We start from the raw sequence: 21059 nt of genomic DNA, 5'->3' as shown, positions 1-21059 counted from the left end.
ATAATAATAATAATAATCCTTGCATTTGATATAGCGCTTTTCACGTTGGGAGGACTTCCCAAAGCGCTTCACAGAACATACTGTAAAGTGAATTGACTGTATATTTGTGGGCGAACGCGGCAGCCAATTGCGCACAGCAATGTCCCACAAACAGTCGTAGATTGAAAATGACCAATTTATTATTGTTTTGGGTTTTGGAGGGATTATTATTAGGCTCTGTGTGGAGTAAGGAAACTTGCCCAAGGTTTCGCCCTCTGCCTGGAATTGAACTCAGGTCTCTCGCTTGCAAAGCGAGTGCTCTAACCACTGAGCTACAGGACTCTACAGGACATTGATAGGGAGCCACATACAGGACTTGCAGTGCACACCAGCAAGGAAATCCTCAGTACAAATGTGTCCCACACTCTCCCCAATATGCAAAATTAGCAGCTCTAATTACAGCAGCGCGATTGTCCAATGATATACTGATTACCGTATGGTCAGTTAGTGCATATGTCATCAATACAAGTTGGTTATTGCCCTTGCATCACCAAAATGCTTTCCGGACACCTGGTGGAAAGCTCTTGGTGCATGTAGTAATGCCACAAGAACTGTGGGTTGCTTGAAGCAATGAAACAGTCTGTGTTATTTTGGAAAGGTAAAGGCTCACAAGCAAGCAGAAAGATGTTCAGAGGGTAATAGTAAGGCAGACCTACTAGCCAACGAAGCAGCTCGGGATTGAGGAATGCGGGAGACACGGACGGGGTAAACACAATAACAAAGGACGAGTGAGATTTGGGGAAATTACAAAATGACTACCCGCCATATCATATGGCCGGAGCATGGCATGAACAGGGTCAACCACTGCCGGAACCATGTGATTCAACAACAGACCACACAATTGGTGGGGACGGGTGAGCAAAAGACATTGATGTGGGAAGATCATGTACACGAATGATGGTTCAGTGCATAACTTTGTTTAGGGAGCAAATGTGCCATCTGTTCCACTCCCACCCAAAAGTATGAGGGGATGGTGTGGGTCACAGGTCTGCAAGCGTTACCTCTACATAAGATTAGGAGGATGGCTTGGTGCCAGGATTGGCATGAGGTACTGATTTGCAATACCATAGATGCTTGGTTTGCTTACAACAGAACGTTACGTGCCTTTAGAAGAACAGCACCACCGCCTGCAGGGCACTGGTCTCACATACAATTTGATTTTATTGGGCCTTGGCCCACTACTTAAATCAGGGGTTTATCAATATTGATTGGTAATTATGGACAAATTTACTAAATGGATGGATGTGTTCCCTTGCAGAAGCAGCACTGTAGGAACAACAGTTTGCTGTGTGAGGTGTTAGAAAATAAAATCAGCCAAATCTGTAAGGAAATAACGCTAATTCCTCTAACCAGATATCAGACTGTTTTATTATTATTCGTTCGTTATTCCCCAATATCCCGATGGGTCAGACCAAAGGCCGGTACAATCAACAGATATTATAACAGAATAACACCACTATAGATATCTCGAGTTCAAGAGTTCAACACTGTGTCTTTCCAGCACACAAGCTCGATTCTTCATGCTTTCAGTCTTCTTGCTTACAGCTTTCAATCTTCCATCTGATATCCTCAGTCTTAGTGTTTCCAGCTCTCAGTCTTCCATCTCCGTACCCTTGTCTCCGCAGCCCAGGATGGCCCCATCTCCTGTATCCTTATCTCCGCGACCCGGAACGGCACCGTACACAAAGTTAACGGAACTCTTATACCAATGTTCATCCAATCATGGTGGACATTAGATCACCCGGTCAAAATCATGCTGGGTTCACGTGAACATCTCATGGGGTGTACATGCCTCAGCGCACATACACATTGTCCTTAAGACCCCTGTTATCTGATGCTTGTTATTTTGTGGTGTGGGATCATTAGTACATTCCTTTTAAGTGACTGGTTATTCCTTATCAGTATCCCGGGATGGTACCAAGGCCCTCTAGTTTAAGCAACTTGCTCATTAATTGCTATTCTTGAGGGTTGCCTTCTGTCGCTTGGCCCTGTCAGAATCTAGCGACTTATTGCTCAGTCGAGATCCTGTGTTGACTGGTACCTTGGACCGTTACCTCTGTGGCTTGTTGTCATTTACTGATAAGAGGTGACCCCTTGCCCCTGTCTGTTATTCTTTCAAAAACAGAGAAAACCAGATGTGTCCTATCCCATGACTGTCAGTCCAGTTGTCCCCCACACTTAACTTAAAAGTTAATCCATTCACAACATCTATTATGATTCTAGCAGTATACAAAAAGTGTATATTCTAACAGAGGTGCTGTGTAATTGGGTATTACCACTCCAGGTAGACAGCGACCGAGGGTCACATTTTACAGGTGCTGTGTTCTCTGAGTTGCAAAAAATATTAGGCATTGAGCAGAAATTACACGTTGCTCATCACATCACCCACAATCATCCGGAGTGTTTGGGGCGAGGAAATCGAACACCCCAAAACATGTTAAGGAAAATTTTGTGTGGATAATCCTAAACATTGGGCGAGCTTGTTACCTAAGTGTTTAATGACAATTAGATGCACTCCTCACTCTACCATGGGAAAAAATAGCCTTTGCTTCGGCAAATGGGTTGGTATCAGTACCTACCCACCAGCAGCTTGATCAGAATGTACCAGTCGATGCTGTACCTGCTGTGTTTGATTTTATAAATGTACCAACTCCCAAAGGGTTGTGTCATGGTCAATATGAAGCTTGGTTTCAAGAAGTAATCAGATACCATCTGATAGTGTTCCATCAGGAAACCTGGGGTAGAAAAATGGAAGATTTGGTAGAAAGATTAGCAAAATGGACTTCACGGAAAACGAGGAGTTTGACAGATATTGCGACAGGAGCAGAAGTAATAGGAGTTGCTTTATATCGTATAACATTCAATGAGTGTAATGTGAAAGGTGCTTAAACAACTTTGGGAAATACTGCAGCTTGTTGCCAGTTTTAGGAGAGAACTTGTAAATGAAGGACAACAATCTTTAATATCAGTTGCCGAAATTGTGAGAGCACTGAACGTTACCCAGAATAAGATTGTAAAAAATAATGAGATAAGGGCTAACAATGCATGTTAAGGAATAACCTGCAACTTACCACTGATGTTGAGTCCCGTAGATGTGAAATGGTTGTTACATCTAAATGGACAGGGATTAACAGCAAGAATAACTTGTATTTATACATCTCCCCTCACGCAGGGAAGCGTCCCATTGGGGTTGTCAGTAATGGTACATATTGTTACACCACCTCATGAAAATGTATGAATCAAGGGAAGAAAACGTGCAAGATAGTTAAAAGAATGGGATGTTTGACAACTAAAAACAACTGGGTGAAGATTGGCGGTAAATAATGGATGCTATCCAGCGCCAAATAGTTACCGAGGTACAGATGCATGGCGAAGTATGAGATGAAGCCTAACGAGTTGTAGTGGGATTTGGACATCTCATACCAACTTTGTCACTCAGTTTGCAGTCCATTATAGAGAGAAGTAGAAAATGGCAACAAATGATGAAACAAATGAAACAACAAGTGAAGGATGTCCAGAAAAAGGGTAAAGTATTAGGTAATCAAGTGATGGGAGTCTGCATACAATGCTGTAGAGTCTCCCTGGGTAAGACTAACCTCCTAAATGGGTGTTATAAACCAGATTATTTTCTTAATTGTTTCTATATTTATTCTTATGTGCGTTTGGCGTGTGTTGAATTGAGTTTAAAAAGAAAGAAGACGGATGGGAAATGTTGGAGCTAATGCAAGAAAGAAAGAATATGATTAAAAAGGAGTGAGACATCAAACATTAGGTTTCTCCCTCTCAAGGTGGGGAGATTGTAAATTTTAAAGCTGTTCTATTTTATATCAAATTACATTGGTAGCATTAGTATTTAGGAATATCATCAGAGATTATCACGTAGCATTAAAAGAGTTAAACCTAAGATAAGAGAGAATGGATAAGAGGCCATGTAACCTTATATGGAGTACCGAGATAATACTAATTTACGTACTAGTGACTGGTCTGCCCTTCAAAGTCCTGCTGATTTGCCATCCTGGCTGAGCTGTCATCACCAGGTCATTGGAATACTGTGGACCTGTCTGGCTCAGTAACTGGAACAGTGAAACAACCAGAGTGCTGGCATAGTGGCAATGTGATGTTGCCATACATGTCACCTTGGAACCAGTTCAGCTCCAAAGAGAGCCCACTACCCCTGCCCCATCCTAAGGAGGAAAGTCACTTTTTGGTTGATTGATATCAGACAAGCGTGGGTTTAAGCCCTCAGTTGGTGGATTGTACTTACCAGAAATTCCCTGCGAGTTTCCTGATGGGCAATGCATCTGAGCATGAAATGCGTGAGAGCATTGCTACCATCTGTCTGTCCACAGCTCGAGCCCACGTCGCTTGCCATTGAGCGATGGTTCCACAAATTGGAGGTGCGGAGTTTAAGCAGAAGCTCCTTGCCTCTCTGCAAGCCATTCAAGGTGGATTCCAGGTACTGGATGTCCGCATGTGTATCACAAACTCAGACTCTAGGAAACACCTTCCAGCAGCTGTCGCCCCAAGCCTCAAAGTTTCCTCATCAGCTATCTGGCGGATGTCTGCCTTCAGCATGAAAGTCTTTGCTTATGATGTGCCAGCCATCGTAGTGTTTTCAAGGTCGAAATACAGTGCTGTGTACCAGATTTACTCAGCACCAGCTGCTCAATTACCCCGGTCCTCATGTGAGGGGCCTTGGCAAATAGACTTGCCCGACAGAAAGACAAATAGAAACTTCCTATATCCCCCCTAATGTGTAACAACAACAACAACAAGATTACATTTCTATAGCACGTGCAAAGCGGCATATCAAATGTTAAGGTTTTTATTTTCTTTGGTTCTAGAACATGGAAATGATCATTGAACCAGTGTTCAAAATGACATACTTTGACTTGCTAGCAGCTGAAAACTTTCAGCATATCAGACCCGGACAGTGCGTTCTCACTGTGAAAACAGTTTTGTCATCAAAATGAAGGGGTATTTCACTGCCTTTTTCACCTCCTCTCTGAATTTCTTCTGCGTCACGGCGTAAACGCACGTGTTTGTGGCGCTGTTTGAAAGCTGGAGCATTATGGCTGTGTGATAGAGGATGTAGATCGGATGGTTGTAATCTGTGTAGTAATAATTGACAATTTGCCCATAGATGATGTAGACAACGTATGCGCTCCAAAACAGCATGAAACTGCCAGATATAGCGAAGAGTAAAATGACACATTTTCTCCTGTTCTCCATTTCCGAGTCAGTGCTTCCCGCATTGCTGTGGCCCAGCAAACTTCTGCGAACTTTGTTGGCGGCCACAATGTGCCTGACAGTCAGAGTATTGAGGGCTAAAATCAGGAAGAATAGAATAAACGGTGTCAGGATGATGTCGACCCAGTTGAACATGGCCCACTCGAGGGACGTGTAGAAGCTCTCCTTGGTTTTGCAGAACCACAACACGTTTCTGATCACCGACCACGGCTCGAAGGCCAGATACCAGGGCATATTGGTCGCACAGCTCACAGCCCAGATTGCCCCGATCACCACGGCGGCCGTCCTCTTGCTGGAGTATGTGCCGTTGGCCCTTTGGTAGCAAATGGCGACAAAACGATCGAAGGTGAAGGCGACAGTCAGCCAGGCCGAGCAGTCCGCAGCAACACACAGCACACTCGTACCCAGAGCGCAGACATGTGTGAGGTCCAGGAAGCAAACAGGGTAGAAAAGGTAATTCATCCGAGTTAATATCACGTCCGCAACGACCACCACCAGGTCTGCTGCTGCCATGGCGACGAGATAGTGAGTGATGCATGTGCAGAGTCCACAGTTTCCTCTGGACAGGATGACGATTGTCAGTAAATTTCCTGTAAGATACAAGAAAGAGAGCACAAATTCGCTGCTTCGGTTGGAAGGAAAATGCCAAGTTTAAAAGCACCCGTGTTCACCCCGGAAAGGCAATCTGGGTTTTGGGCGTCATTGCAGGTTGCCCGCAAACACAACCCAGATTTAGAAGGTTGGAGCCTCAAACCGCACATTGCGTCTTGGAATCACATCGTCTAACACGGCCCTCCAGTGCAGTGATGGAGTGTGTTGTCTTGTCAGAGGCGCTGTCCTTCAGATAATTTTTAAGTCCAACATGTGGCCCAGTGTGTGATTTTATCTGGCCCGAGACGAATTCCAACATCCGCTCCCTCCCTCCCTGGTGAACGTCCCCGCAGGAGTTGGCAGTTGGTAGAACGCAGCGCGGGCGAGTGGCAATAATACCCGCTGTAACCGTAAGGCAAATGCGTCTCTTTCCAACTGTTTCCTGAGCAACCGCCGGCTACTGTTACTGCAGATAATGATTGACGTGCGGCTGATTAGGGGAGAGAGGGATTCAGGGGGGTGAAGGGGGAGAGAGAGTCGCGAGTGAGATGGGGTAGAGAGAGGGCTGAAGGTGAGGTGAGAGGAGGGAGGGGTTAGATGGGATGAGAGAGGGAAATTAGAGGGGGAGAGAGAGAGGATGGTTAGATGGGAAGAGAGTGGGAGAGAGGGGGCAAAGATGGTGAAGAGATGACACAGAGTATGTGCGTGTGAGAAATAAGAAGCGTGATGGGCGGGTGTTGGTGGCACAAGCGAGAGACTGTGAGAGTGATTGAGAGATGGAGAGTGTGTGTGTGTAAGAGAGAGAGGGTTGGAGGTGGGTGACAGTCAATGTGAGGGACAGGGGGAGAGACAAATAAATCATTAAAACGAGGACCTGTCTGCCTGTTCAGGTGGGTGGTAGAGAAGTAATACTATTCGCTCACAGAAATAGAATTTCCGTAGCTTTGTTTTGAACCTTCAATCGCAGGTTGTGTCCTCTGGTTTTACTATTCTAGACTGAGAGCCTGAGAGTTCCAGGATGAGTCTAGTGTGGGAGTTGATGGGAAAAATGAACAAGATTGTTTTGAGGTGTCCCTGGAAAGAGGGCGTAGAATCAGCGAGGCAGAAAGTCACGGGAATTGAGGTCCAGAAAGTGGACATCCTGAAAGTCTAGCTGCCTATGGTGGGACAGTGAATTGGGGGAAGTGAGAAGGTCAGTGTTAGACCAGCAATGGGAGCGGCCAGGTTGATAAGGATTTGAGGAGGACACAGAGAAAGGGAGGGGTTGAGACTGTGGAGGGCTTTAAAGGCGAGGATGAAGATTTTGAACTAGATCCTCTGGGGGAAGAGGAGCCAGTGAAACTGGGCTAGGGTCGGGGATGATCAGATCACTGAGTTCTGTGCGGGAGGTGACCAGATGCAGATTTCTGAATAATCTGCAGCCTGTGGAGAGAAGAACTGGAAAGTGTAGCGAGCAAGGAATCAGAGCAATCAAACCTGGCCGTGAGGAGGCGTGAATGAGATCTTAGTGACCATGTGTAAGGGTGGGTGTGTGCATGTGTGTGTATGCTGGGGGTGGGGGTGCTTGTAGCAGTTAAGGTGTTGAGGTGGGTAGTGTTGTGGGGGTGATGGTAGTGGGGATATCTGAGTGAGTGAGCTTTGAATGACAGCTGAGGGAGGGATTGTCCACAACCACTTGGTGAGAAGTGCACATTCATTGAAGGTTGATGCTGTCAGCGGCTGAGGTGAGAGGGAGGTGACGGGAGCCCAAAACAAGGACATTTACTATATATTTCAATAAACGATCATACGAGCGCTGAATGGATGTCAGTTGTCTTGCACAGACAACACTCCAGCAAGATTACTGCAAAGAAATCCAGTGTCATCAGAATAAAGGTTTCGGCGCGACAAACGGTGACAACCGCTCGGGCTGGGAAGCGCGTTCACCAAATCTGTTCCATTTACATTCAGAGCCGAAGTGATCCGGGAATCACAAAGCAACGCGTCTCCGCTGACTCACCGAGCACGCCGACAAGGGCGAGGACAGGGTAGACGACGTACATTATCTGGAAAATGGCTTCTTTTCGATAGCTCTTCTCTGAGAAGCTGTGAAACTTCTTCATGGTGAAGCGGAGGTTTGCACTGATGAGCGTCGACCTTTATATCAAGTTGTGAGTAGCCCCCAGCGAGACCGTTAATCTGCTCGATTGCTGGGCATTACTCACAGGCGGCTGAACAAACAATCGTTACCGTTACAACACGGGCTCCAGTCAACTGAACTAACGGCAATATTCCCCAACGTTCAATACAGAGCCTCCCACATCGGGAGGACATCTGAAAGCGCCTCACAGGGTTCATGCTTACGTGGAGCGAGTGTGTGTTTTGCCGTCAAACGCAGCAGCCGGTTTGCGCTCAGTGAGAACCCCAGAAACAACTGTAAGGAAAGAGTTAATGCCAACCGTGTGAAAGTGAGTGGAAATGAGAGAGTAACGTCCACTTGGTGGATACTTGTGATTGTTATCTTGTTATAGAACAAGGAGCAGAACTGGTTCAGGATTGTTACGGCTCTTCAACGTCGTAAGGTTTTGAACATTCTTCTGGTGGGAACATTGCTAACACACACACAAATGTGATTCAGATTTTGGTGCAGTTGAGGGTATTTTCGCCAGTGTCGTGTGATATGCAGATCTGACCGATTCCCAGCTGTGACTCTCCCAGGAGATATGGTAACAGATCAATCGCTATCTCCTGAAACCGAGTTGCTGCCATTATTAAGTATTGCGGATTTGGTCTTTGCTCTTTGTGGAATCATTGTCTATGGAGATATAATACAGGAAACAACTGTTTAATATCCAAACTTTGAACAATGTTTCAGGATGAATTAAAGGATAGATTCAAATGTCCTGATCAATTCACAACCCAAATGGGAATCCAATCTTAACAACTGTTAAGAGGTCCTAACCTATAATAATAATAATCCTCGCATTTGATATAGCGCTTTTCACGTCTTCCAGATGTCTCAAAGTGCTTCACAGAATTTTCTGAATATAGTGAATTGACTGTATAATTGTGGGTGAAATGCAGAAGCCAGTTGAGCACAGCAGTGTCCCACAAACAGTGGTGGATTGAAGTGACTAATTTCGTTATTATTGTTTTTTTTCTTCTGGGATTCTGAGAGGAGGTTCCAGAAAGCGTTCTTTCTAAAAAAATATATATATTTATTAAAAAGCATTCTTTCTAAAACCTAAAAGTGTTTTCTCAGTCAATGTTGTCGGGAGTACACGTAAGTAAGAACCGCAACCTAATTGCTGTCAGGCAATGGAAGGAGTCCAGTGAAACCCATAATGTCTTTGGTTCAGGGTGTTGGATTCTGCCACACTCAGCCGGGACAGATAGAATGGAAGTGTGTGGTATGTCTGTGACTGATACCCACAGGGATGAGATGTTGGGAACATTGTGTAAAGCAAAATCAAGAAATGATTCAAGCAAAGAAGCGAGATGAGAAAAGAAGAATATATAAACAGAATTACGCAAAGCACAATGAGTTACAAAACAGATTCTGGACAAGAAAGTCCAGCGTTTGTCAGAAAACTTGAAACAAGTAAAGTCAGAGACAGGCAGGTGTTAAGTGATGAGGATGTTGATTTGCAGAGAAGATGGTGCCTGAAAAGTGAACAGCTGGAATCTGAGTAGGGTTTCAAAGAAACAAAGTTATTATCTCAAATGTTGTTATATGAGGGAATGCCCCATATGTGTCCTTTGCCCTTGATGGACTTTGAGAAAGGTTTGGTGAGCAAGGAAGAATTGTTCTAAAGCAGAACATATATACATGAATGGGCCATCATACCACGTTGATGGAGATCCACAAAAAGAACTTGCAGTTCACACCCCTCAATGAAATCCTCAGTACAAATGTGAGCCACATTCTGCCCAATGTGCATAATTAGAATCTCTATTTCCACCAGTAAGATTGTCAAATGACACAATGATTAATGTAGGGTCAGTTAGTGCATATGTCATCAACTGATGGGGTTCATTCATCTGCAAGCAGTGCCTCAGATATGATTAAGATGATGGCTTGATGCCCAGGAATGGCACTAAATACTGATTTGCAATGCCATAGGTGTAAGCAAGCCAAGGCTTGCTAACAATATAAAGTTACGAGCCTTTAAGAGAACAGCACTGACGTCGGAAGGACCCTGGACTCACACACACATTGATTTTATTGGCCCATTACTTAAATAAATTTTATAAATGTAACAACTCCCAAAGGGTTGTGTCATGGTCAATTTGAAGCTTGGTTTCAAGAAGTAATCAGACACCATCTGACAGTGTTCCATCAGGAAACCTGGGATAGAAAAATGGAAGATTTGGTAGAAAATTCAGGAAAATAGGCAACAAGGAAAACCAGGAGTTTGACAGATATTGCGTCAAGACCGGGAATAATGGGAGTTGCTTTAAATGGCGTAGACATTCAGTCAGTGTATTGTGAAAGATGCCTAAACAACTTTGGGAAATACTGTAGCTAGTTGCAAGTCTTACGAGAGAACTTGTAAGTAAAGGACGACAATCTTTAATATCAGTTGCCAAAATTATGGGAGCGCTTAACATTACCCGGAATACGATCAATGAAATAATAATAATAATAATAATCCTTGCATTTGATATAGCGCTTTTCACGTCGGGAGGACGTCCCAAAGCGCTTCACAGAACACACTGTAAAGTGAATTGACTGTATATTTGTGGGCGAACGCGGCAGCCAATTGCGCACAGCAATGTCCCACAAACAGTCGTAGATTGAAAATGACCAATTTAATTATTGTTTTTGGTTTTTTGGAGGGATTATTATTAGGCTCTGTGTGGAGTAAGGAAACTTGCCCAAGGTTTCGCCCTCTGCCTGGAATTGAACTCAGGTCTCTCACTTGCAAAGCGAGTGCTCTAACCACTGAGCTACAGGACTCCACCATAGAAGAAAAATGATATAAGGGCTAACAATGCATCTGAAGGAATAACATGCAAAGGTTTGTTGAAAAGAAAGAAAGAAGGGTTGGAAATGTTGGAGCTAATGCAGGAAAGAACGAGTATGATTAAAAAGGAGTGAGATATCAAAAATTAGATTTCTCACTCTCAAGGTGGGGAGATTGTAAATTTTATATCAAATTAAATTGGTAGCATCAGTATTTAGAAATAACATTAGAGATTATCAGGTAGCATTAAAAGAGTTAAGTACAAGGTAAGAGTTTGCTCTCACTTTGTAGTCCATTATACTTTCGCCCACAAATATACGGTCAATTCACTTTACAGCATATTCTGTGAAGCGCTTTGAGACGTCGAGAAGATGTGAAAAGTGCGGTATCAAATGCAAGGATCATGATTATTAATGTAAGAGAAAGTGGATAAGAGGCTATATAACCTTATATGGAGTACCGAGATAGTACTAATTTACACAAGTCCTGCTGATTTGCCAGCCTGGCTGTGCTGTCATCACCAGGTTGTTGGAGTACTGTGGACCTGTCTGGCTCAGTAGCAGGAAGAGTGAGACAACCAGAGGGTTGGCTCAATCCTGATATTATGTTGCCGTACATGTCACCTTGGAACCAGTTCAGCTCCGAAGAGAACGCGCTAACCGTCCCTACCCCACACCCTGTCTCACCCTAAGGAGGATAGTCACATAAGCAGCAGCTGCTTGCCTCTCTGCAAGCCACTCAAGGTGGATTCCAGGTGCTGGATGTACGAACGTGTCCCACAAACTCGGACTCCAGGCAACACCTTCCAGCAGTGTCGCCCCAAGCCTCAAAGTTTGCTCATCAGCTATCTGGCGGACATCTGCGTTCAGCATTGAGGTCCTTTGCTTATGACTTGAGAGTCATTGTAGTGTTCTCAAGGTCGAAATTACAATGTTGCGTACCAGGTTTACTGAGTACCAGGTGCTTAATCAACCCGATCCTCACGTGAGGGGCCTTGGCAAATAGACCTGTCCTACCGAAGTACAAAGAGAAACTTCATATATCACTCTAATGTGTAAGGCAGCATATCAAAGGTTAAAGTTTTTATTTTTTTGGTTCTAAAACCCGGAAATGATCATTGAACCAGTGTTCAAAATGACATACTTTGACTTGCTAGCAGTTGAAAACTTTCAGCATATCAGACCCGGACAGTGCATTCTCACTGTGAAAACTGTTTCATCATCAAAACGAAGGGGTATTTCACTGCCTTCTTCACCTCTTCTCTGAATTTCGTCTGCGTCACGGCGTAAACGCACGTGTTTGTGGCGCTGTTTGAAAGCTGGAGCATTATGGCTGTGTGATAGAGGATGTAGATCGGATGGTTGTAATCTGTGTAGTAATAATTGACAGTTTGCCCATAGATGATGTAGACAACGTATGCGCTCCAAAACAGCATGAAACTGCCAGATATAGCGAAGAGTAAAATGACACAATTTCTCCTGTTCTCCATTTCCGAGTCGGTGCTTCCCGCACTGCTGTGGCCCAGCAAACTTCTGCGAACTTTGTTAGCGGCCACAATGTGCCTGACAGTCAGAGTATTGAGGGCTAAAATCAGGAAGAATGGAATAAATGGGGTCAGGATGATGTCGATCCAGTTGAACATGGCCCACCCGAGGGAAGTGTAGAAGCTCTCCTTAGCTTTGCAGAACCAAGACATGTTTCCGATCACCAACAACGGCTCGATGGCCAGGTACCAGGGCATGTTGGTCGCACAGCTCACTGCCCAGATTGCCCCAATCACCACGGCAGCCGTCCTCTTGCTGGAATATGTGGCGTTGGCCCTCGGGTAGCAAATGGCCACAAAACGATCAAAGGTGAAGGCGATAGTCAGCCAGGCCGAGCAGTCCGCAGCCACACACTGCACACTTGTGCCCACGGCGCAGATGTACGTGAGATCCAGGAAGCAAACAGGGTAGAAGAGGAAATTCATCCGAGTTAATATCACATCAGCAACAACCACCACCAGATCTGCTGCTGCCATGGCGACGAGATAGTAAGTGATACATTTGGAGAGTCCACAGTTTCCTCTGGACAGGATGACGATTGTCAGTAAATTACCTGTAAGACACAAGAAAGAGAGCACAAACTCGCTGATTTGGTTGGAAGGGAATAGGTCACGTTCAAAAGCACCCGTGTTCACCCCGGAAAGACAATCTGGGTTTTGGGTGTCATTGCCGGTCACTCGCACACTCACCCCAGAGTGAGAAGGTTGTGGCTTGAAGCCCCACATCGCGAATTGGAATCACATGGTCCAATATGGCCCTCCAATGCCGTGTTGGAGGGTGTTGTATTGTCAGAGGCTCCATCCTTCACATAATGTTTAAGCAAAATAGTGAGACAGTGAATGTGAGGGAAAGAGGGAGAGACAGATAAGACATTAAACATAGGATCTGTCTACCTGTTCAGGTGGGAGTTAAAGATCTCCCACAAGGCTTTTGCAAAACAGAAGGAGTTCCTCCTGGTGTCCTGTCCAACAATCTCCGAAATAATATTCATGGCTTAGTTCAAGGCTGTTTGTGGGACACTGGCTACTGCTTTTGACCCAGTCATTCGGCTTCACAGTAAATCGTATGAAGTTTTATGAGACATTTCTATGATGTGATAAGACATTATCTGTAACTCAGTGGTTAGAGCACTCACCTCGCAAGCGAGAGACCTGGGTTTGATTCCCAACAGGGAGAAACCTTGAAACCTTGACAATAATCCCTCAAGAAAAAAAGCAATAATAAAAAAATCGGTCACTTCAATCCACGACTGTTTGTGGGAAACTGCTGTGCGCAATTGTCTGCCGCGATTCGCCCACAAATATACAGTCAATTCACCTTACTGTATATTCTGTGAAGCACTTTAAGACATCTAGAGGACGTGAAAAGCGCTATATTAAATGCAAGGATTATTATTATTATTTATTATTAATATTATTTATTATTATTATGCAAGGATTACATTGCATCAAATTTAACACAATTTACACAAGCACATCAGAACATAAGAAATGCTCGACAAAAAAAAGACCAAGGTCCATCTAGTTCGCCTGTCACTTACCCAGCGGTTTGCATGCACATATATCCCAATCTATGTATGTACCAGATCCCAGAATGTTATTTCCTAAAAGGAAACGATCAAATCTGTGTTGGAAGGCACCAATGCTTCCTGCTTCAACCGTCTCCCAAGGGAGCCTGTTCCACAGGTTAACTTTTAGCTCACGGAAAAAGTGTTTCCGTTGATTCATTCTGAATTTACTGTTTTGAGGTTTCCCTGGAAAGAGGGGGCAGAACCACAAGGTGAAGGGAACTGGGAATTGAGGGCTGGAGAGTAGACATCATGTGGCTGAGAGCCTCGCTACCTATGGTGGGACAGAGTGAATTTGGCAGGTTGAGAAGGTCAGTGTTGGTCCAGTAATGGAGCGGACATGTTGGCAATGTTTGAGGATGAAATCGAGAAAGGGAGAAGGCGAGGCTATGTAGGGCTTAAAAGTCGAGGATGAAGATTTTTAAACTAGATCGTCTGGGGGAAGAGGAGCCAGTGAAGCCGGGTTAGGGTGGGGGTGATCAGCTCACTGAGTGCAGCGAGCAAGGAGTTAGCGTAATGAAGCCTGGACGTGAGGAGGCGTCAATGAGGTCTTAGTGACTGTGTGTGTGTGTGTGGTGGGAGCTGGGGGTTGTAACAGTGAAGGTGTTGAGGCGCGTATAGTTGTGGGGGTGATGGCAGTGGGGATATCTGAGTGAGTGAGCTTTGAATGACAGCTGAGGGAGGGATTGTCCACAACCACTTGGAGTGGAGAAGTGCGCATTCATTGAAGGTTGATGCTGTCAGCGGCTGAGGTGAGAGGGAGGTGACGGGAGCCCAAATCAAGGACATTTACTATATATTTCAATAAACGTTGATACGAGCGCTGAATGGATGTGTGTTGTATTGCACAGACAACACTCCAGCAAGATTACTGCAAAGAAATCCAGTGTCATCAGAATAAAGTTGTCGGCGCGACAAACGGTGACAACCGCTCGGGCTGGGAAGCGCGTTCACCAAATCTGTTCCATTTACATTCAGAGCCGAAGTGATCCGGGAATCACAAAGCAACGCGTCTCCGCTGACTCACCGAGCACGCCGACAAGGGCGAGGACAGGGTAGACGACGTACATTATCTGGAAAATGGTTTCTTTCGATAACTCTTCTCTGAGAAGCTGTGTGACTTCTTCATGGTGAAGCGGAGGTTTGCACTGATGAGCGTCGACCTTTATATCAAGTTGTGAGTAGCCCCCAGCGAGACCGTTAATCTGCTCGATTGCTGGGCATTACTCACAGGCGGCTGAACAAACAATCGTTACCGTTACAACACGGGCTCCAGTCAACTGAACTAACGGCAATATTCCCCAACGTTCAATACAGAGCCTCCCACATCGGGAGGACATCTGAAAGCGCCTCACAGGGTTCACGCTTACGTGGAGCGAGTGTGTGTTTTGCCGTCAAACGCAGCAGCCGGTTTGCGCTCAGTGAGAACCCCAGAAACAACTGTAAGGAAAGAGTTAATGCCAACCGTGTGAAAGTGAGTGGAAATGAGAGAGTAACGTCCACTTGGTGGATACCTGTGATTGTTATCTTGTTATAGAACAAGGACAGAACTGGTTCAGGATTGTTACGGCTCTTCAACGTCGTAAGGTTTTGAACATTCTTCTGGTGGGAACATTGCTAACACACACACAAATGTGATTCAGATTTTGGTGCAGTTGAGGTTATTTTCGCCAGTGTCGTGTGATATGCAGATCTGACCGATTCCCAGCTGTGACTCTCCCAGGAGATATGGTAACAGATCAATCGCTATCTCCTGAAACCGAGTTGCTGCCATTATTAAGTATTGCGGTTTGGTCTTTGCTCTTTGTGAATCATTGTCTATGGAGATATAGTACAGGAAACAACTGTTTAATATCCAAACTTTGAACAATGTTTCAGGATGAATTAAAGGATAGATTCAAATGTCCTGATCAATTCACAACCCAAATGGGAATCCAATCTTAACAACTGTTAAGAGTCCTAACCTATAATAATAATAATAATAATCCTCGCATTTGATATAGCGCTTTTCACGTCTTCCAGATGTCTCAAAGTGCTTCACAGAATTTACTGAATATAGTGAATTGACTGTATAATTGTGGGTGAAATGCAGAAGCCAGTTGAGCACAGCAGTGTCCCACAAACAGTGGTGGATTGAAGTGACTAATTTCGTTATTATTGTTTTTTTTCTTCTGGGATTCTGAGAGGAGGTTCCAGAAAGCGTTCTTTCTAAAAATATATATATATTTATTAAAAAGCATTCTTTCTAAAACCTAAAAGTGTTTTCTCAGTCAATGTTGTCGGGAGTACACGTAAGTAAGAACCGCAACCTAATTGCTGTCAGGCAATGGAAGGAGTCCAGTGAAACCCATAATGTCTTTGGTTCAGGGTGTTGGATTCTGCCACACTCAGCCGGGACAGATAGAATGGAAGTGTGTGGTATGTCTGTGACTGATACCCACAGGGATGAGATGTTGGGAGCATTGTGTAAAGCAAAATCAAGAAATGATTCAAGCAAAGAAGCGAGATGAGAAAAGAAGAATATGTAAACAGAATTACGCAAAGCACAATGAGTTACAAAACAGATTCTGGACAAGAAAGTCCAGCGTTTGTCGGAAAACTTGAAACAAGTAAAGTCAGAGACAGGCAGGTGTTAAGTGATGAGGATGTTGAATTGCAGAGAAGATGGTGCCTGAAAAGTGAACAGCTGGAATCTGAGTAGGGTTTCAAAGAAACAAAGTTATTATCTCAAATGTTGTTATATGAGGGAATGCCCCATATGTGTCCTTTGCCCTTGATGGACTTTGAGAAAGGTTTGGTGAGCAAGGAAGAATTGTTCTAAAGCAAAACATATATACATGAATGGGCCATCATACCACGTTGATGGAGATCCACAAAAAGAACTTGCAGTTCACACCCCTCAATGAAATCCTCAGTACAAATGTGAGCCACATTCTGCCCAATGTGCATAATTAGAATCTCTATTTCCACCAGTAAGATTGTCAAATGCCACAATGATTAATGTACGGTCAGTTAGTGCATATGTCATCAACTGATGGGGTTCATTCATCTGCAAGCAGTGCCTCAGATATGATTAAGATGATGGCTTGATGCCCAGGAATGGCACTAAATACTGATTTGCAATGCCATAGGTGTAAGCAAGCCAAGGCTTGCTTACAATATAAAGTTACGAGCCTTTAAGAGAACAGCACTGACGTCGGAAGGACCCTGGACTCACACACACATTGATTTTATTGGCCCATGACTTAAATAAATTTTATAAATGTAACAACTCCCAAAGGGTTGTGTCATGGTCAATTTGAAGCTTGGTTTCAAGAAGTAATCAGACACCATCTGACAGTGTTCCATCAGGAAATCTGGGGTAGAAAAATGGAAGATTTGGTAGAAAATTCAGGAAAATAGGCAACAAGGAAAACCAGGAGTTTGACAGATATGGCGTCAGGACCGGGAATAATGGGAGTTGCTTTAAATGGCGTAGACATTCAGTCAGTGTATTGTGAAAGATGCCTAAACAACTTTGGGAAATACTGTAGCTAGTTGCAAGTCTTACGAGAGAACTTGTAAGTAAAGGACGACAATCTTTAATATCAGTTGCCAAAATTATGGGAGCGCTTAACATTACCCGGAATACGATCAATGAAATAGAAGAAAAAATGATATAAGAACTAACAATGCATCTGAAGGAATAACATGCAAAGGTTTGTTGAAAAGAAAGAAAGAAGGGTTGGAAATGTTGGAGCTAATGCAAGAAAGAACGAGTATGATTAAAAAGGAGTGAGATATCAAAAATTAGATTTCTCACTCTCAAGGTGGGGAGATTGTAAATTTTAAAGCTGTTCTGTTTTATATCAAATTAAATTGGTAGCATTAGTATTTAGAAATAACATTAGAGATTATCAGGTAGCATTAAAAGAGTTAAGTACAAGGTAAGAGTTTGCTCTCACTTTGTTGTCCATTATAGTTTCGCCCACAAATATACGGTCAATTCACTTTACAGCATATTCTGTGAAGCGCTTTGAGACGTCGAGAAGATGTGAAAAGTGCGGTATCAAATGCAAGGATCATGATTATTAATGTAAGAGAAAGTGGATAAGAGGCTATATAACCTTATATGGAGTACCGAGATAGTACTAATTTACACAAGTCCTGCTGATTTGCCATCCTGGCTGTGCTGTCATCACCAGGTTGTTGGAGTACTGTGGACCTGTCTGGCTCAGTAGCAGGAAGAGTGAGACAACCAGAGGGTTGGCTCAATCCCGATATTATGTTGCCGTACATGTCACCTTGGAACCAGTTCAGCTCCGAAGAGAACGCACTAACCGTCCCTACCCCACACCCTGTCTCACCCTAAGGAGGATAGTCACATAAGCAGCAGCTGCTTGCCTCTCTGCAAGCCACTCAAGGTGGATTCCAGGTGCTGGATGTACGAACGTGTCCCACAAACTCGGACTCCAGGCAACACCTTCCAGCAGTGTCGCCCCAAGCCTCAAAGTTTGCTCATCAGCTATCTGGCGGACATCTGCGTTCAGCATTGAGGTCCTTTGCTTATGATGTGAGAGCCATTGTAGTGTTCTCAAGGTCGAAATTACAATGTTGCGTACCAGGTTTACTGAGTACCAGGTGCTTAATCAACCCGATCCTCACGTGAGGGGCCTTGGCAAATAGACTTGTCCTATAGAAATACAAAGAGAAACTTCATATATCGCTCTAATGTGTAAGGCAGCATATCGAAGGTTAAAATTTTTATTTTTTTGGTTCTAAAACCCGGAAATAATCATTGAACCAGTGTTCAAAATGACATACTTTGACTTGCTAGCAGTTGAAAACTTTCAGCATATCAGACCCGGACAGTGCATTCTCACTGTGAAAACTGTTTCATCATCAAAACGAAGGGGTATTTCACTGCCTTCTTCACCTCTTCTCTGAATTTCGTCTGCGTCACGGCGTAAACGCACGTGTTTGTGGCGCTGTTTGAAAGCTGGAGCATTATGGCTGTGTGATAGAGGATGTAGATCGGATGGTTGTAATCTGTGTAGTAATAATTGACAGTTTGCCCATAGATGATGTAGACAACGTATGCGCTCCAAAACAGCATGAAACTGCCAGATATAGCGAAGAGTAAAATGACACAATTTCTCCTGTTCTCCATTTCCGAGTCGGTGCTTCCCGCACTGCTGTGGCCCAGCAAACTTCTGCGAACTTTGTTAGCGGCCACAATGTGCCTGACAGTCAGTATATTGAGGGCTAAAATCAGGAAGAATGGAATAAATGGGGTCAGGATGATGTCGATCCAGTTGAACATGGTCCACCCGAGGGAAGTGTAGAAGCTCTCCTTGGTTTTGCAGAACCAAGACGTGTTTCCGATCACCAACAACGGCTCGAGGGCCAGGTACGAGGGCATGTTGGTTGCACAGCTCACTGCCCAGATTGCCCCGATCACCACGGCAGCCGTCCTCTTGCTGGAATATGTGGCGTTGGCCCTCGGGTAGCAAATGGCCACAAAACGATCAAAGGTGAAGGCGATAGTCAGCCAGGCCGAGCAGTCCGCAGCCACACACTGCACACTCGTACCCAAGGCGCAGATATGCGTGAGATCCAGGAAGCAAACAGGGTAGAAGAGGAAATTCATCCGAGTTAATATCACATCAGCAACAACCACCACCAGGTCTGCTGCTGCCATGGCGATTAGATAGCGAGTGATGCATTTGGAGAGTCCACAGTTTCCTCTGGACAGGATTACAATTGTCAGTAAATTACCTGTAAGACACAAGAAAGAGAGCACAAACTCGCTGATTTGGTTGGAAGGGAAAAGGTCACGTTCAAAAGCACCCGTTTTCACCCCGGAAAGACAATCTGGGTTTTGGGTGTCATTGCCGGTCACTCGCACACTCACCCCAGAGTTAGAAGGTTGTGGCTTGAAGCCCCACATCGCGAATTGGAATCACATGGTCCAATATGGCCCTCCAATGCCGTGTTGGAGGGTGTTGTATTGTCAGAGGCTCCGTCCTTCACATAATGTTTAAGCAAAATAGTGAGACAGTGAATGTGAGGGAAATAGGGAGAGACAGATAAGACATTAAACATAGGATCTGTCTACCAGTTCAGGTGGGTGTTAAAGATCTCCCACAAGGCTTTTGCAAAACAGAAGGAGGTTCCTCCTGGTGTCCTGTCCAACAATCTCCGAAATAATATTTATGGCTTAGTTCAAGGCTGTTTGTGGGACACTGGCTACTACTTTTGACCCAGTCACTCGACTTCACAGAAAATCGTATGAAGTTTTATGAAACATTTCTATGATGTGATAAGACATTATCTATAGCTCAGTGGTTAGAGCACTCACCTCGCAAGCGAGAGACCTCGGTTTGATTCCCAACAGGGAGAAACCTTGGGCAAGTTTCCTTGCTCCACACCTCTGATAATAATCCCTCAAGAAAAAAAGCAATAATAAAAAAATCGGTCACTTCAATCCACGACTGTTTGTGGGAAACTGCTGTGCGCAATTGTCTGCCGCGATTCGCCCACAAATATACAGTCAATTCACCTTACTGTATATTCTGTGAAGCACTTTAAGACATCTAGAGGACGTGAAAAGCGCTATATCAAATGCAAGGATTATTATTATTTATTATTATGCAAGGATTACATTGCATCAAATTTAACACAATTTACACAAGCACATCAGAACATAAGAAATGCTCGACAAAAAAAAGACCAAGGTCCATCTAGTTCGCCTGTCACTTACCCAGCGGTTTGCATGCACATATATCCCAATCTATGTATGTACCAGATCCCAGAATGTTATTTCCTAAAAGGAAACGATCAAATCTGTGTTGGAAGGCACCAATGCTTCCTGCTTCAACCGTCTCCCAAGGGAGCCTGTTCCACAGGTTAACTTTTAGCTCACGGAAAAAGTGTTTCCGTTGATTCATTCTGAATTTACTGTTTTGAGGTTTCCCTGGAAAGAGGGGGCAGAACCACAAGGTGAAGGGAACTGGGAATTGAGGGCTGGAGAGTAGACATCATGTGGCTGAGAGCCTCGCTACCTATGGTGGGACAGAGTGAATTTGGCAGGTTGAGAAGGTCAGTGTTGGTCCAGTAATGGAGCGGACATGTTGGCAATGG

General features: G+C 44.3%; 1 protein-coding gene across 1 annotated transcript; it reads right to left on the bottom strand.

The window, feature by feature from the left end:
* Nucleotides 1-4980: 4980 nt before the first annotated feature.
* On the bottom strand, nt 4981-7982 carry LOC121849472 (probable G-protein coupled receptor 139). Its single transcript, XM_042336804.1, has 2 exons — nt 7880-7982; nt 4981-5879 (listed from the first exon to the last, which is right to left on the bottom strand). The coding sequence occupies exons 1-2, from the start codon at nt 7980-7982 to the stop codon at nt 4981-4983; spliced, it is 1002 nt and encodes a 333-aa protein (XP_042192738.1).
* Between the last annotated feature and the right edge of the window lie 13077 nt (nt 7983-21059).

This window comes from Callorhinchus milii, unplaced genomic scaffold (genome assembly GCF_018977255.1).
Source record: "Callorhinchus milii isolate IMCB2004 unplaced genomic scaffold, IMCB_Cmil_1.0 Scaffold7, whole genome shotgun sequence".
Lineage (NCBI taxonomy): Eukaryota > Metazoa > Chordata > Chondrichthyes > Chimaeriformes > Callorhinchidae > Callorhinchus > Callorhinchus milii.
This window is presented reverse-complemented; position numbering and strand designations above follow the sequence as displayed.